Below are 19,557 nucleotides of genomic sequence, written 5' to 3' on the forward strand. Positions count from 1 at the left end.
TCTCAGTTACCGATATATACCCAGTAAATACGACGCAAATGAGCAGAAAATATTTTCAAATTGACTTTATCTAACAGCTTAATTGCATGTCATAAAGACGAGTAAACTGTATTCTAACACCAGATTTGTATTCAGAATGAAAAATACTTCTTATAATGAGTTTTTAAAGGAAATCTATTTTTCTGAGAAAAATGACAAAAATTAAAGGTAATAGTTCAGTGTATTTTTTAGCTCTAAAAACTTTTTCTTTTAAAATGGAAGATATGATATTGAAACACTTCTATACATGAAATAATCATGGAAAATATATCATAATGCTCTCAGTTACCGATATATACCCAGTAAATACGACGCAAAGGAGCAGAAAATATTTTGAAATTGACTTTATTTAACAGCTTAATTGAATGTCATAAAGACGAGTAAACTGTATTCTAACACCAGATTTGTATTCAGAATGAAAAATACTTCTTATAATGAGTTTTTAAAGGAAATCTATTTTTCTGAGAAAAATGACAAAAATTGAAGGTAATAGTTCAGGGTATTTTTTAGCTCAAAAAACTTTTTGTTTTAAAATTGAAGATATGATATTGAAAACACTTCTATACATGAAATAATCATGGAAAATATATCATAATGCTCTCAGTTACCGATATATACCCAGTAAATACGACGCAAAGGAGCAGAAAATATTTTGAAATTGACTTTATTTAACAGCTTAATTGAATGTCATAAAGACGAGTAAACTGTATTCTAACACCAGATTTGTATTCAGAATGAAAAATACTTCTTATAATGAGTTTTTAAAGGAAATCTATTTTTCTGAGAAAAATGACAAAAATTGAAGGTAATAGTTCAGGTATATTTTTCGCTCAAAAAACTTTTTGTTTTAAATTTGAAATATAAGATATGCAAACACTTTTATATTTGAAATAATCATGGAAAATATATCATAATGCTCTCAGTTACCGATATATACCCAGTAAATACGACGCAAAGGAGCAGAAAATATTTTGAAATTGACTTTATTTAACAGCTTAATTGCATGTCATAAAGACGAGTAAACTGTATTCTAACACCAGATTTGTATTCAGAATGAAAAATACTTCTTATAATGAGTTTTTAAAGGAAATCTATTTTTCTGAGAAAAATGACAAAAATTGAAGGTAATAGTTCAGGGTATTTTTTAGCTTAAAAAACTTTTTGTTTTAAAATTGAAGATATGATATTGAAACACTTCTATACATGAAATAATCATGGAAAATATATCATAATGCTCTCAGTTACCGATATATACCCAGTAAATACGACGCAAAGGAGCAGAAAATATTTTGAAATTGACTTTATTTAACAGCTTAATTGAATGTCATAAAGACGAGTAAACTGTATTCTAACACCAGATTTGTATTCAGAATGAAAAATACTTCTTATAATGAGTTTTTAAAGGAAATCTATTTTTCTGAGAAAAATGACAAAAATTGAAGGTAATAGTTCAGGGTATTTTTTAGCTCTAAAAACTTTTTGTTTTAAATTGAAATATAAGATATTGAAACACTTTATATTTGAAATAATCATGGAAAATATATCATAATGCTCTCAGTTACCGATATATACCCAGTAAATACGACGCAAAGGAGCAGAAAATATTTTGAAATTGACTTTATTTAACAGCTTAATTGAATGTCATAAAGACGAGTAAACTGCATTCTAACACCAGATTTGTATTCAGAATGAAAAATACTTCTTATAATGAGTTTTTAAAGGAAATCTATTTTTCTGAGAAAAATGACAAAAATTGAAGGTAATAGTTCAGGGTATTTTTTAGCTTAAAAAACTTTTTGTTTTAAAATTGAAAGATATGATATTGAAACACTTCTATACATGAAATAATCATGGAAAATATATCATAATGCTCTCAGTTACCGATATATACCCAGTAAATACGACGCAAAGGAGCAGAAAATATTTTGAAATTGACTTTATTTAACAGCTTAATTGCATGTCATAAAGACGAGTAAACTGTATTCTAACACCAGATTTGTATTCAGAATGAAAAATACTTCTTATAATGAGTTTTTAAAGGAAATCTATTTTTCTGAGAAAAATGACAAAATTGAAGGTAATAGTTCAGGGTATTTTTTAGCTCAAAAAACTTTTTGTTTTAAAATTGGAAGATATGATATTGAAACACTTCTATACATGAAATAATCATGGAAAATATATCATAATGCTCTCAGTTACCGATATATACCCAGTAAATACGACGCAAAGGAGCAGAAAATATTTTGAAATTGACTTTATCTAACAGCTTAATTGCATGTCATAAAGACGAGTAAACTGTATTCTAACACCAGATTTGTATTCAGAATGAAAAATACTTATTATAATGAGTTTTTAAAGGAAATCTATTTTTCTGAGAAAAATGACAAAAATTGAAAATAGTTCAGGGTATTTTTTTGGCTCAAAAAACTTTTTGTTTTACATTTGAAATATAAGATATGCAAACACTTTTATATTTGAAATAATCATGGAAAACATATCATAATGCTCTCAGTTACCGATATATACCCAGTAAATACGACGCAAAGGAGCAGAAAATATTTTGAAATTGACTTTATTTAACAGCTTAATTGAATGTCATAAAGACGAGTAAACTGTATTCTAACACCAGATTTGTATTCAGAATGAAAAATACTTATAATGAGTTTTTAAAGGAAATCTTTTTTTCTGAGAAAAATGACAAAAATTGAGGGAAATAGTATTTTTTAGCTCATAAAAACTTTTTCTTTTAAATTTAAAATATAAGATATGAAAACACTTTTATATTTGAAATAATCATGGAAAATATATCATAATGCTCTCAGTTACCGATATATACCCAGTTAATACGACGCAAAGGAGCAGAAAATATTTTGAAATTGACTTTATTTAACAGCTTAATTGAATGTCATAAAGACGAGTAAACACTATTCGAACACCAGATTTGTATCCAGAATGGAAAATACTTCTTATAATGAGTTTTTAAAGGAAATCTATTTTTCTGAGAAAAATGACAAAATTGAAGGTGTATTCAGTGTATTTTTTAGCTTAAAAAACTTTTTGTTTTAAAATTGAAAGATATGATATTGAAACACTTCTATACATGAAATAATCATGGAAAATATATCATAATGCTCTCAGTTACCGATATATACCCAGTAAATACGCCGCAAAGGAGCAGAAAATATTTTGAAATTGACTTTATCTAACAGCTTAATTGAATGTCATAAAGACGAGTAAACTGTATTCTAACACCAGATTTGTATTCAGAATTAAAAATACTTCTTATAATGACTTTTTAAAGGAAATCTCTTTTTCTGAGAAAAATGACGAAAATTAAAGGTATTTTTTAGCTCAAAAAACGTTTTTTTTTTAATTTGAAATATAAGATATTCAAACTCTTTTATATTTGAAATAATCATGGAAAATATATCATAATGCTTTCAGTTACCGATATATACCCAGTAAATACGACAGAAAATATTTTCAAATTGAATTCATTTAACACCTTAATTGAATGTCATAAAGACGAGTAAATTGTATTCTAACACCTGATTTGCATTCATAATGAAGAATACTTCTTATAATGAGTTTTTAAAGGAAACCTATTTTGCTGAGAAAAATGACAAAAATTGAAGGTAATAGTTCAGGGTATATTTTAGCATAAAAAACTTTTTGTTTTAAAATTAGAAGATATGATATTGAAACACTTCTATACATGAAATAATCATGGAAAATATATCATAATGCTCTCAGTTACCGATATATACCCAGTAAATACAACGCAAAGGAGCAGAAAATATTTTGAAATTGACTTTATTAACAGCTTAATTGAATGTCATAAAGACGAGTAAACTGCATTCTAACACCAGATTTGTATTCAGAATGAAAAATACTTCTTATAATGAGTTTTTAAAGGAAATCTATTTTTCTGAGAAAAATGACAAAAATTGAAGGTAATAGTTCAGGGTATTTTTTTGGCTCAAAAAACTTTTTCTTTTAAATTTGAAATATAAGATATGCAAAGACTTTTTCATTTGAAATAATCATGGAAAACATATCATATTGCTCTCAGTTACCGATATATACCCAGTAAATATGACGCAAAGGAGCGGAAAATATTTTGAAATTGACTTTATTTAACAGCTTAATTGAATGTCATAAAGACGAGTAAACTGCATTCTAACACCAGATTTGTATTCAGAATGAAAAATACTTCTTATAATGAGTTTTTAAAGCAAATCTATTTTTCTGAGAAAAATGACAAAAATTGAAGGTAATAGTTCAGGGTATTTTTTAGCTCAAAAAACTTTTTGCTTTAAATTTGAAATGTAAGATATGCAAACACTTTTATATTTGAAATAATCATGGAAAATATATCATAATCCTCTCAGTTACCGATTTATACCCAGTTAATACGACGCAAAGGAGCAGAAAATATTTTGAAATTGACTTTATTTAACAGCTTAATTGCATGTCATAAAGACGAGTAAACTGTATTCTAACACCAGATTTGTATTCAGAATGAAAAATACTTCATATAATGAGTTTTTAAAGGAAATCTATTTTTCTGAGAGAAACGACAAAAACTGAAGATAACAGTTGAGGGTATTTTTTAGCTTAAAAAACTTTTTGTTATAAAATTGAAAGATATGATATTGAAACTCTTCTATACATGAAATAATCATGGAAAATATATCATAATGGTCTCAGTTACCCATATATACCCAGTAATTACGACGCAAAGGAGCAGAAAATATTTTGAAATTGACTTTTATTAACAGCTTAACTGAATGTCATAAAGACGAGTAAACTGTATTCTAACACCAGATTTGTATTCAAAATGAAAAATACTTCTTATAATGAGTTTTTAAAGGAAATCTATTTTTCTGAGAAAAATGACAAAAATTGAAGGTAATAGTTCGGGGTATATTTTAGCTTAAAAAACTTTTTGTTTCAAAATTAGAAGATATGATATTGAAACACTTCTATACATGAAATAATCATGGAAAATATATCATAATGCTCTGTTACCGATATACACCCAGTAAATACGAAGCAAAGGAGCAGAAAATATTTTGAAATTGACTTTATTTAACAGCTTAATTGCATGTCATAAAGACGAGTAAACTGTATTCTAACACCAGATTTGTATTCAGAATGAAAAATACTTCTTGTAATGAGTTTTTAAAGGAAATCTATTTTTCAGAGAAAAATGACAAAATTGAAATTAATAGTTCAGGGTATTTTTTAGCTCAAAAAACTTTTTGTTTTGAATTTGAAATATAAGATATTCAAACAATTTTATATTTGAAACAATCATGGAAAATATAACATAATGCTCTCTGTTACCGATATATACCCAGTAAATACGACACAAAGGAGCAGATAATATTTTGAAACTGACTTCATTTAACACCTTAATTGAATGTCATAAATACGAGTAAACTGTATTCTAACACCAGATTTGTATTCAGAATGAAAAATACTTCTTATAATGAGTTTTTAAAGGAAATCAATTTTTCTGAGAAAAATGCGAAAAATTGATGGTAACAGTTCAGGGTATTTTTTAGCTTAAAAAACTTTTTGTTTTAAAATTGGAAGATATGATATTGAAACACTTCTATACATGAAATAATCATGGAAAATATATCATAATGCTCTCAGTTACCGATATATACCCAGTAAATACGACGCAAAGGAGCAGAAAATATTTTGAAAGTGACTTTATCTAACAGCTTAATTGCATGTCATAAAGACGAGAAAACTGTATTCTAACACCAGATTTGTATTCAGAATGAAAAATACTTCTTATAATGAGTTTTTAAAGGAAATCTATTTTTCTGAGAAAAATGACAAAAATTGAAGGTAATAGTTCAGGGTATGTTTTTGGCTCAAAAACTTTTTGTTCTAAATTTGAAATATAAGATATGCAAACACTTTTATATTTGAAATAATCATGGAAAACATCATAATGCTCTCAGTTACCGATATATACCCAGTAAATACGACGCAAAGGAGCAGAAAATATTTTGAAATTGACTTTATTTAACAGCTTAATTGCATGTCATAAAGACGAGTAAACTGTATTCTAACACCAGATTTGTATTGAGAATGGAAAATACTTCTTATAATGAGTTTTTAAAGGAAATCTATTTTTCTGAGAAAAATGACAAAATTGAAGGTTCAGGGTATTTTTTAGCTCAAAAAAGTTTTTGTTTTAAAATTGAAAGATATGATATTGAAACACTTCTATACATGAAATAATCATGGAAAATATATCATCATGCTCTCAGTTACCGATATATACCCAGTAAATACGACACAAAGGAGAAAATATTTTGAAATTGACTTTATTTAACAGCTTAATTGAATGTCATAAAGACGAGTAAACTGTATTCTAACACTATATATATATATATATATATATATATATATATATATATATATATATATATATATATATATATATATATATTATTTATCTATCATACTTTGTCGCTGTCTCCCGCATTAGCAAGGTAGCACAAGGAAGCAGACGAAAGAATAGCCCAACCCACCCACATACACATGTATATACATACACGTCCACACACGCACATATACATACCTATACATTTCAACATGTACATCTATTTATTTTTTTATCTTATTTGTTTTGTTTTGTTGCAGTCTCCCGCATTAGCGAGGTAGCGCAAGGAAACAGACGAAAGAATGGCCCAACCCACCCACATACACATGTATATACATACACGTCCACACACGCAAATATACATACCTATACATCTCAACGGATACATATATATACACACACAGACATATACATATATACAAATGTACATCACTCATACTGTCTGCCTTTATTCATTTCCATCGCCACCTCGCCACACATGAAATAACAACTCCCTCCCCCCTCATGTGTGCGAGGTAGCACTAGGAAAAGACAACAAAGGCCACATTCGTTCACACTCAGTCTCTAGCCGATGTCATGTGTAATGCACCGAAACCACAGCTCTCTTTCCACATCCAGGCCCCACAAAACTTTCCATGGTTTATCCCAGATGCTTTACATGTCCTGGTTCAATCCATTGACAACATGTCGACCCTGGTATACCACATCGTTCCAATTCACTCTATTCCTTGCACGCCTTTCACCCTCCTGCATGTTCAGACCACGATCACTCAAAATCTTTTTCACTCCATCCTTCCACCTCCAATATGATCTCCCACTTCTCCTCTCTTGTATTATACTTAGTCATTGTCTCCCGCATTTTTTTTTTCCTGCATATTTGACATTTCCCGCATTAGTGAGGTAGTGTTAAGAAAAGAGGAATGAGCCTTAGAGAGAAAATCCTCACTTGGCCCCCTTCTCTGTTCCCTCTGTGTGTGTATATGTTATGTATATATATATGTATGCATATGTATGTGTATTTGTGTGTATGTATATATATGTGTTTATTAGTGGATGGGTCTTTCTTCGTCTGTTTCTTGGTGCTCCCTCACTGATGCAGGAAACAGTGATCAAGTATAATAAATATATAAATACAATAAATAAAAAAATCCTAATACATTATTTTCTGTCTGCAGGACCTATATATCTATTTAGTAAGCAGATGACATGTTTGTGTTAACCGTATAAACAAATAAGAATCTTCACTTTATGTTTCATGCACTGACTGTATGTTTTGATATAACAATGTGCTAATCTCAAAACCAAATTATTTGTAAGGATTCTGCAAGTAATACCCTGGAACACAGAGTAGGGTAACAGATAAAAATCATACTTACGGGCTTGCCTTGGAACTTTATGCCCAGCATATTCTATGCGAGTCTCAAGCTGAAGGACAGTGTCCTTCAGAGCAATAGTTGATGGTGTGGCAGTGATGTAACCAGTGAGTGATGCTACAGGTCTACTCTTCACCACAACAGCATGACCAGACATAAAACTGCCAATTGCTAAATCTGTAATTGAATAATTGCAAAATCATAAGAATGTCTCAAAATATTTATGTTGAGACATTCTCAATATATAAATTTATACAAATAAGACAAACCGTCACAACAACTTTTAAGACATTCATTCATATACTGCAAGACATATAGAATAATCACATCTAATGACTGGTTCCACTGCACAGCTATTTAAAGGGTTCAAATACTTAAAAAACTAAATAAATTATGACATAACTATCAGCATTTACTGTATGACCACATGCTTGAAGAATTTAGCATCAGCAAGGTAAACTTCCAGAAATTGGTTGACGTTTATGATTATTATACTTTCTTTGATTATATGTAGGGATGGTGTTACCAGGCTTTATCTGCATAAGGTTGCACTGTGAAGAGAATCTTTGCTGAAGTCACACCATAAGTGAAAAGTCACCTTGGGTGAGGTTGCACTGATACTGAAAAGTCACCTTTGGTGAGGCTGAATTACTATCTAAGGACTAAATGAATACAATTTCATCAAGGAATTTCTTACTCCAAAGAAGTCCAACCTTTACCAGCTAATGGTGGTAGTGCACCAACCTTACCAGCTAATGGTCGTAGTGCAACCTTGGAGCTCCAGGAACCCCATAAAAGAGGTCTGGGAGCTATGTAATAATGATAAAAAAAAAATGAGGAAATTCCTATAATGAATAAAAGACTGCTGTTTCCTACTCAATACTTAATGATAGGTAAGTGCACAACAATCTCTAGCTCTAGGCACCTGCATAACAGCCTATGAGCCTAAAACCAAATACATCAATCAGCACCATCATATGGGCAAATTTTACTAAAGTTTTACAGCAAGCTTCCTCACTTGCCCTCACTATGTATTACCATACTCTCAAAGCTGTCATATAAACTTTTATCAGAAACATGTTAGAAAATATGTAAAGAAGTACTTTTGCAGTGTTAGAGTTGTGGAAGAACGAAATAAACTGAAGATGCATAAGTTTGGAAAGTTGCATTACAGAAAAGAAGATTCATGAGATGGAACCCAATAGGTGTAAAACTATCTCTCAAAACTGTATAAATATATAATCATATGGGGCAAAAATACACAGAGCCAATTATGCCACAGTCACATTTATTACATGCAAAACAAAAACCCCCACTGCTTGCCTCATAGATTTTGAGTCTCCCAACTTTGAAGTCATCTGGCTCAAATTTCACTACTCTCTATAACTTTGCTTTTCTGCTCAATATATGACTTCCCCAATTACATACAACTCTTCAACTATCTGACTTCCTGCTATGAAGCACTGCTGTCTTCACATTCACAAGCTAAAATCCTCTATGCAGGGGATTTCAAACTACATTACAAAGATTGGTTAGATTCTATCCAAGACAGTCCCAGCAGAGCTGAGGTCCTTTCTTTTTCCCTCCTTAATGATTAAGAACATATAATCACTATGATGCCAAGTGGACTAAGCATGTGGTTCAGATGGCTAATCTCCTTGTTCACCTACTTCATCTCCATCTAAAAGTCCAGATTTTTCCTTCGTGGCAGCATGCCTTGAGCCTTTATGCAGCCTATCCCTAAGAAAGGAGACCATGTTAACCCTTTACCCTTCCCACTATCATCCTTCTGTTTTACTTCCATCTCCAAAGTCCTTGAAATCATCTTTAGCTCTCATATTCTCAAACACTTAAAATCCCATTCACTTCCTTCTATTTGCCTGTATGGGTTTTGCTGGATTTGGTCTACAGATGATCTCTACTATGTGACTTTATCTCTGGTCCTCTTCTCAATTGATTTTGGTGAAACCTATCATACCCCTGAACCTTTCCAAAGCACCTGTCTTGCCTTTGAAACTTCTTTCCTTTGGTTTTTCTCCTTTCAATTCCTCAATGCAAATCTTCCTCTCTAGCTCCTTCTTTGCAACAGTCACTGACAGATCAATTTCCCTTACTTATCCCATCAGGGTTCTCACCTATTACTATCTCTTCAACTACAAACCCTATTATCTCTTTGCTGATGATTCCACTTTACACACTTCAGCCCACACTCCCTCCCTTCCTCCTTTCTTGCACAAAACCTGTTTCCTCTCTCTCTTCAGACTTGTGCAACATCTTGAATGGGGAAGCAATACCATGGTTAAATTCAGTAACTCTAAAATTCAGTTTCTCCCAATATCTCATTTCCCTAGGTGTAATTTCAGAAAACAATTCAACCCTATAATAACACATACATACATATTGGGTATATCGGGGTCAACGTGCTGTCAATGGATTGAACCAGGGCATGTGAAGCATCTGGGATAAACCATGGAAAGTTTTGTGGGGCCTGGATGTGGAAAGGGAGCTGTGGTTAAGATGCATTACACATGACAGCTAGAGACTGAGTGTGAACGAATGTGGCCTTTGTTGTCTTTTCCTAGCGCTATCTCATGCGCACATGGGGGGAAGGGGGTGCCACTTCCTGTGTGGCAGGGTGGCGGCGGAAATGAATGAAGGCAGCATGTATGAACATGTACATGTGTACATATGTATAGGTTCTCAGTGAATGTAAGCTTGCGGCAGGGGTGTGTGATGTTTCCATGGTTGTTTAATTTGTTTATGGATGGGGTTGTTAGGGAGGTGAATGCCAGAGTTTTGGAAAGAGGGGCAAGTATGCAGTCTGTTGTGGATGAGAGAGCTTGGGAAGTAAGTCAGTTGTTGTTTGCTGATGATACAGCACCGGTGGCTGATTCATGTGAGAAACTGCAGAAGCTGGTGACTGAACTTGGTAAAGTGTGTGAAAGAAGAAAGTTGACAGTAAATGTGAATAAGAGCAAGGTTATTAAGTACAGAAGGGTTGAGGGTCAAGTGAATTGGGAGGTAAGTTTGAATGGAGAAAAACTGGAGGAAGTAAAGTGTTTTAGATATCTGGGAGTGGATTTGGCAGCGGATGGAACCATGGAAGCGGAAGCAAATCATAGGGTGGGGGAGGGGGTGAAAATTCTGGGAGCCTTGAAGAATGTGTGGAAGTCGAGAACATTATCTCGGAAAGCAAAAATGGGTATGTTTGAAGGAATAGTGGTTCCAACAATGTTATATGGTTGCGAGGTGTGGGCTGTGGATAGAGTTGTGCGCAGGAGGGTGGATGTGCTGGAAATGAGATGTTTGAGGACAATATGTGGTGTGAGGTGGTTTGATCGAGTAAGTAATAATAGGGTAAGAGATGTGTGGTAATAAAAAGAGTTGGCTGAGAGAGCAAAAGAGGGTGTTTTGAAATGGTTTGGTCACATAGAGAGAATGAGTGAGGAAAGATTGACCAAGAGGATATATGTGTCAGAGGTGAAGGGAACGAGGAGAAGTGGGAGACCTAATAGGAGGTGGAAAGATGGAGTGAAAAAGATTTTGAGTGATCGGGGCCTGAACATGCAGGAGAGTGAAAGGCGTGCAAGGAATAGAGTGAATTGGAACGATGTGGTATACTGGGGTCGACGCGCTGTCAATGGATTGAACCAGGGCATGTGAAGTATCTGGGGTAAACCATGGAAAGTTCTGTGGGGCCTGGATGTGGTAAGGCAGCTGTGGTTTCGGTGCATTATTACATGACAGCTAGAGACTGAGTGTGAACGAATGGGACCTTTGTTGTCCTTTCCTTGTGCTACCTCGCTCACATGAGGGGGGAGGGGGTTGTTATTCCATGTGTGGCGAGGTGGCAATGGGAATGAATAAAGGCAGACAGTATGAATTATGTACATGTGTATATATGTATATGTGTGTGTGTGTATATATATGTATACATTGAGTTGTATAGGTATGTTTATTTGCGTGTGTGGATGTGTATGTATATACATGTGTATGTGGGTGGGTTGGGCCATTCTTTCGTCTGTTTCCTTGCGCTACCTCGCTAACGCGGGAGACAGTGACAATGCAAAATAAATAAATAAATAGTATATATGTATATGTCTGTGTAAGTATATGTATGCATATGTTGAAATGTATAAGTATGTATATGTGCATGTGGGCATTTATGCATGTCGGTGGGTCAGGCCATTCTTTCATCTGTTTCCTTGTGCTACCTTGCTAATGCGGGAGACAGCAACAAAGTATAATAAATGAATATATAAATATTGGATATGACCATATCCCCCCCCCTCTCTGTCCTAGGAACCCCATAAGATCAACATCAAAAAGTATGCTTCCCAAAAGCTGGGCTTGTTGTATTGGTGTCAAAATCATTTTCTTATCTCTAAAGGTATTATTCACCCTAGTATGGAGTCCTGTACTGCTGCTTTACCTGGCATGGTTCTTTATCTGCCTCTCTATTAGTGACAATGGAATCATAAGCCCTGTCTCATTAATTCTCCAAGCATCAACTTTCTTCAACAGTTCTTTCTGCTTCCTAACGCAGGAAACGGCGATCAAGTATAATAAATATATAAACATTCACCTACTTATATATATTTTTTTCATACATATTCGCCATTTCCCGCATTAGCGAGGTACAGTCAAGAACACAGGGCTGAGTCTTAGAGGAAAAATCCACACTTGGCCCCCTTCTCTGCTCCTTCCTTTGTTAAAGTAAAAACTAATGATCAGATGTCAGGTTAAAAGTCTAAAACAATTTAACTAATTTCACTAACAACTAATTGCAAAGACCATCTATCCTATTACCAAGATGTGTAGCCCTTGGATGAGAGAGGCAGGCTAGGACCTTAGGAAAGATGACCCTCTGCAAGATAGACTAAACTTCATAATATTTGTCCTCTTGGTGCCTTTACATTCTTTTCTTACTGGGTAGATCCTCTTCCCCTGTAAACTCATTTGGTTAGGCTAGATTATGAGGGCAGGTGAAGGAATATATGTACTTGGTCGTATGTACTTGTTTCTGTTAATCTGATGACTTTAAGAGTGCTATAGAGTGGGGCAAATGAGAAGCCTAGCTTATACACGCACATACACCGTTTGGAAGTACATATTAACTCAGAAAATAGCTTACAATATCATGAAACAATATGCATTCATTTTACATCTACAGTGATCAGTGAGAGTAAAGTAGCAATTAGTACTATTCTGAACTGATGTACACAGCGCATCCCAAGGAGTTTACAGCATATTACCAATGATCTTATGTCTTTTAGCAATAACAAATCAAGATAGTATTTAATTCTTGCATTGGGGAAAAAATTAATGCATGTTGGCTTTGCTTTATCATATGTGAAGCTGTTGCCACTTAAGAATGTATTAGGGTGGATGAACAATACCTCAAGAAGCATAAAAAATGAGAAAGACAGGAGGAAATCAGTAAAAGAAGGTGAAGAGTATATACTGAAAAAGTAAAAGTTACAAAAGAAGGAAGACAGTACTCTGAAAAAGGTGTTAACATAAATGTTCTAGACAAATACTTGGTGCTGCACTGGGATGTGGTGAATATGGCATGGCAAATAAGAGATTAATAAATGATGGATGAGTACAACTGATACATTCCTTCAACAGTAGGAATATGCCTGAATATGCAGGAGGGTGAAAGGAGGGCAAGGAATAGAGTGAATTGGAGCGATGTGGTATACCGGGGTTGACGTGCTGTCAGTGGATTGAATCAAGGCATGTGAAGCGTCTGGGGTAAACCATAGAAAGCTGTGTAGGTATGTATATTTGCGTGTGTGGACATATGTATAGACATGTGTATGGGGGTGGGTTGGGCCATTTCTTTTGTCTGTTTCCTTGCGCTACCTCGCAAACGCGGGAGACAGCGACAAAGCAAAAAAAAAAAAAGAAAAAAAAAAAAGAAACATTAAGTAGGAGCCTCTGCAAACATTGTGAAAGACTTGCCCTCTACCAGCGGCCTGATAAGGGAGAGGCACTAAAGTCTAAAAAAAGAAGTTGCACAAAAGCTCACTAGTTATAGAGACTTTAATGCTGTGGCCACCCCAATGTGGGAGTTCCAGAAAGGAACAGGCATCACATATACAGACAGTAGTGTTTCCACAGATAAATCAAGCAAACCAGTTTACCTTCTAAAGAGTTTAAGCTATCTCCAGTGAAATGACAAATTGCCTCAAATAAGGATATTGAATACATTTTGAATTCTACAAGAAATACATGGCTTTTGTTTTCTTTCTGAGATGTATGATCATTCTTCCTCAGGAAATACAGTATCATTTTGCCTCTATGAAGCTTTATTCTATAAAAATATTTACCACTCACCTGGATAATCGTTGCTGTCAATGTCAACTCCCCGAGAAAAAGCCATGCCAAATCCTTTGAGACCTTGTGGGAAATCTTCTGGGGTAATTCTTTGTGAATAGACTTGCCGTAGTCCATTGGCAGAACCCATATACACATATACTGCACCATCACCCTCCCATGGAGCTCCAGCCACAACATCTTAAAAAGGATATCAGTACACCAGTCAAACTGTGGTTTTTGGTAATCTTAAAAGACATCTTGGATCACAAAATATATTTCATCTCTCATGAAGGTCAAGAGCACAAAAGAACAGTGTTGATTTTGCAGTTTATTTCTTTATGGCATAAAAGTTGTTTTCCACATTCAAAGCAGGGTTTTTCAGGAAGGGTCTTTGGCATGTATTTTTGTTGCTGACTTTATTGCAAAGTGTTAGATACAAACAAGCAATGTTTAAAAGTATCAGAGAAAACTAAATGAAGGTTATCTGAGAAATGAAGCACTTACCATTTCAACCATGAAATACAAATATTTGTATAGCAAATTAAAGATTCTTCATAAAGCACACAAAAAGCAGAGAGTACAAGGTCAAACGAACAAATAAAAGCAGATTGAAGAGGAAAGCTGTGAGATAAATATAGTTCTTCATAAGCTACAAAAGAATTCAATGACAGCAGCAATGCACACATTAAGCCACTGGACAAAACAAAGTTAATTTGCACATCTTATGAGATGAGGTCACTAATTCATATAAAGGAAAAATGAATGTTCTCTCCGTTTGAAAATGGTATATTTTTTATAGCAAAAGGTTCGATGATTACATATGAGGATGAGGCTATCTTAAAGTAAATAGCAACACAGGTAATAAGTAATGGACCAATAAGTGCAGCATTCTGGTTTAAACCAAGTTGTGAAATAATGAGCTTTAATGATATACTGGCCAGAGAAATAGTACACAGATTGATAGGGGATTAAGAATACTTCCCACGTATTCCCTGCGTGTCGTAGAAGGCGACTAAAAGGGGAGGGAGCGGGGGGCTGGAAATCCTCCCCTCGTCTTTTTTTTTTTTTTTTTCCCAAAAAGAAGGAACAGAGGGGGCCAGGTGAGGATATTCCAAAAAAGGCCCAGTCCTCTGTTCTTAACGCTACCTCGCTAACGCGGGAAATGGCAAATAGTTTAAAAGAAAAAGAAAAGATTTAGGGAAGGGAGGAATTTGATAAAGCGCCCAGTTAAAAATTGACATACGTACCTCCCTAAGTGGAGAAGCTCAGTTCAGTTTAAGAGCAAATCAGGGATTTGAAATGAGTGAGCATTTCCAGGGAGAAAATGAAAAAGCATATATAGCAGGGAAATTTAAGTGTCTTTCTCAAGTACTTTTAGAAAATTCAAGTACATGTTCTCTAACAATACTGATGTTGGAAGAGGATGCACTGAGAATGCTGGATGAGAAACAGCATATAGCAATATTTGATGAAAAAATGTGAAGTTTAGAATAAATGCCAGACTATCTAGTGGTGCCTCACTACTTATGTTATTACAAAAAGAACCATCATGAGAGAAATTACAATCCTTTTCTCTTATGGCTGTATTTACTATACATATGCAATCAAACCAAATGATATATTGTACTGTACTTTGGTTTGTAGCAGGCTACTGAAGGAGTCATACTGGAGTACTGCAAATGCTCATGTCAGAATCTTGCTAAATAAACTAATGACCTAACTCCGTCTCCATATCTGATCTGACAAATAATGAAATGAATAATCTCACCAAGTTCAATAAAATTCCAGCATAAATAATGGAGTGATCAGTTTAGGGAACACATAGATTTGTAAATAATCAAATAAGCCCAAGACCCCTTTTACAAGGATACTGCAGCTTCAGGGTGTGCTGCAATCAGCAACAGCAAAATAATGGATTCCATTGGAGTGAGACATTCTCAACAATATCATACTTCTTTTCGTGTGATGACAATAACACAACACATATGAATAAAAAACTAATTTGCATTTTCAAGTTTGAGCGAACTGTTGATAAATGAAGACCACATTAAGTCTCATTAAAATCAAAACTAATCTTCACTGAAACACAATAACACAGCAAACTAGTTAAAAAAAAAATCAATACCTACTTTGCACACACATGAATTGATTCATATCAGAATGAACTCCATCTTAAACCTTTAAAACAGTATCCAATCAATTAACTTCATACAGTTCTATTTCATTCTCCTCTTCAGGTACATCAAAGTGAGGGACTTCTTAAGTTGATAATCTTATCTTACACTCTCCTTATTCATGGAGTGTAACAACTCTTATATGGGCAGCAGTGGTACAGTATACCCCAAGAGGTGGGCACATAGGGAAGGCAAGAATGCACCAGGTACTGTGGGCATGCATCAGATGGGGAGAGTCCCATAAAAAGCACATAGCTATTGCATAAGCTGACTTGAGGGTTACTGAGGCTTCTAAGCTCTTACAGTGACTCATCCTTTGTTTGGGTTGTCATTTGTGGTCAACAGATTTTACAAATTTCAGACTTTAAGTTAACAAGTCATTAGCATGAGGACAAAATCATCCTCCTGCATCAGCCTCAAATGAGTTTTATACCAATGCATGGAAAAGGTTACACAGCAGATGATCTTGATAATATAGCACTACTACTTCACACCTAAAACCAAATCAAAGAGCTCACTTACCATGGAAGCCATCAAAATTAAGGTCCCCAGGAGAGCCAAGAGTGGTACCAAACCGAGCGTAACTTGATCGTGACCCATCCAGTACATAATTTGAAATCTGTGGCACCTGACCCTGTTAAATAATTACAAAGGGTATACTAATCATGCATTCACATATGGTACATATAAAACATCTTTCACAATTCACTGAAATTAGCTCAGTTTACCATGCACAGCAGCAGCCACACCACTGCCTAGTAACTGCTCTCATGGTCTAAATGTGTGACAGTAAAAGTCAATGCTTTTCAAAGTCTTTTGTGTGATATCTTTGTAAATTGTGCTCTAAAAGTGACATGTAAAAAGCATTTAATAGAAAATGCTGAATACTTTGTTGTGAAGAGGAAGCATACTGTACTTAAATTATGCAGAAAGAGAAAACTAACAAAAATCAGATAAGGGTTCATTGACGCATCCCGAGTGAGTCTTACAGTCTTAGTAACACAACTACACATATCAAAAGACATCACAAAAACTTATTGCACTTCTACATTGAGAGTATGAGGATTATCTATCCTATCTTTTGCAGACTAACCTGTGGATTACTGTGCAGATTAATACACTGTTCAATCCCACCCTTCTAACTTGCATAGCGAATAGAACCCAGATTCTCTCAAGATCAAAATGATCTGATGCCAGTTCATTCTAAATAAGTATCAGCACCTTTCAAATATCCTGTGATATTTTATACAGTATTGGGATTTGATAAAGGAATCATAGCTGACCTTACTGCTGAGGTAAACTTTGATTTGTCCTATGTCTGGCATATCTGGAAGGGAGTACATTGGGGAGCCCACCACCAGGTCACTAAGTCCATCCCCATTGATGTCAGCAGCTACAAGAGCAGCTCCAAAGTATTCTCCCAGCTGTGTTCCCTGCCACTCTGCTAATATATTCAGTGACTGACTTTCCAGCTGAGGAAAAGTGAAGATAAAAACCTGGAATAAATCAAAATGGGTTAGTAATGATGATAAACGTTATGCATTTAGCACTGAAAGTATCTTGACCATACTTTAAACTTTCCATTTCTAGGTATGACAGACAATACAACTATGTGTATTGTAACAGGATTCAAACACACTTTATGACCTATTCATTTTAATTCTAAAAGTGATACAAGAAGCTGAGATAGATCAAATGATTTATATGATGCAAATACTTAAAGAGCAACCTGTCAAGATGAAAAATACAAAACAAAAACTTCTGCAGTTTCTCACTTGAATCAGCCACCAGTGCTTTATCATCAGCAAACAACTGACTCACTTGGTGACTGAGTTTGGTAAAGTGTGTGAAAGAAGAGAGCTGAGAGTAAATGTGAATAAGAGCAAGGTAATTAGGTTCAGTAGGGTTGAGGGACAAGTCAATTGGGAGGTACATTAGAATGGAGAAGAACTGGAGGAAGTGAAGTGTTTTAGATATCTGGGAGTGGATTTGGCAGCGGATGGAACCATGGAAGCAGAAGTGAGCCACAGGGTGGGGGAGGGAGCGAAGGTTCTCGGAGCGTTGAAAAGTGTGTGGAAGGCGAGAATATTATCTCGGAGAGCAAAATTGGGTATGTCTGAAGGAACAGTGGTCCCAACAATGTTATATGGTTGTGAGGCATGGGCAGAGGAGGGTGGATGTGTTGGAAATGAGATGTTTGAGGACAATATGTGGTGTGAGGTGGTTTGATCTAGTAAGTAATGAAAGGGTAAGAGAGATGTGTGATAATAAAAAGAGTGTGGTTGAGATAGCAGAAGAGGGTGTGTTGAAATAGTTTGTTCACATGGAGAGAATGAGTGCGGAAAGATTGACCAAGAGGATATATGTGTCAGAGGTGGATGGAATGAGGAGAAAGGGGAGATCAAATTGGAGGTGGAAGGACGGAGTGAAAAAGATTTTGAGCAATCAGGGCCTGAACATACAGGAGGGTGAAAGGCGTGCAAGGAATAAAGTGAATTGGAACGATGTGGTAAACGTGCTGTCTATGGATTGAACCAGGGCATGTGAAGCATCTGAGGAAAACCATGGAAAGTTTTGTGGGACCTGGATGTGGAAAGGGAGGTGTGGTTTGGGAGCATTACAACTGACAGCTAGAGACTTAGTATGAATGAATGTGGCCTTTGTTGTCTTTTCCTAGAGTTACCTCGCGTGCACGCAGGGGGAGGGTGGTGTGAATGCATCATGGTCAGGAATACTAACCACTGCACAATATCAATAAAAAGGTATGAAATTTCTATTTATTTATTTATATATTTTGCTTTGTCGCTGTCTCCCGCATTAGCGAGGTAGCGTAAGGAAACAGACGAAAGAATGGCCCAACCCACCCACATACACAAGTATATACATACACATCCACACACGCAAATATACATACCTATACATCTCAATGTACACATATATATACACACACAGACATATACATATATACACATGTACATAATTCATACTGTCTGCCTTTATTTGTTCCCATCGCCACCTCCCCACACATGGAATAACAACCCCCTCCCCCTCATGTGTGCGAGGTAGCGCTAGGAAAAGACACCAAAGGCCCCATACGTTCACACTCAGTCTCTAGCTGTCATGTAATAATGCACCGAAACCACAGCTCCCTTTCCACATCCAGGCCCCACACACTTTCCATGGTTTACTCCAGACGCTTCACATGCCCTGATTCAATCCATTGACAGCACGTCAACCC

At 35.0% G+C, this 19,557-nt stretch overlaps 1 protein-coding gene across 1 annotated transcript in view; it reads right to left on the reverse strand.

The window, feature by feature from the left end:
• The window catches only part of LOC139750197 (integrin alpha-PS4-like), a 154,490-nt gene that overhangs the window by 58,441 nt on the left and 76,492 nt on the right, over window positions 1-19,557 (reverse strand). The window contains 4 exon segments of the mRNA XM_071664621.1: window positions 7,825-7,998; window positions 14,164-14,343; window positions 16,842-16,953; window positions 17,603-17,815. Coding sequence (XP_071520722.1) covers window positions 7,825-7,998; window positions 14,164-14,343; window positions 16,842-16,953; window positions 17,603-17,815 — 679 coding nt within the window.

Source organism: Panulirus ornatus, chromosome 9, assembly GCF_036320965.1.
Source record: "Panulirus ornatus isolate Po-2019 chromosome 9, ASM3632096v1, whole genome shotgun sequence".
NCBI lineage: Eukaryota > Metazoa > Arthropoda > Malacostraca > Decapoda > Palinuridae > Panulirus > Panulirus ornatus.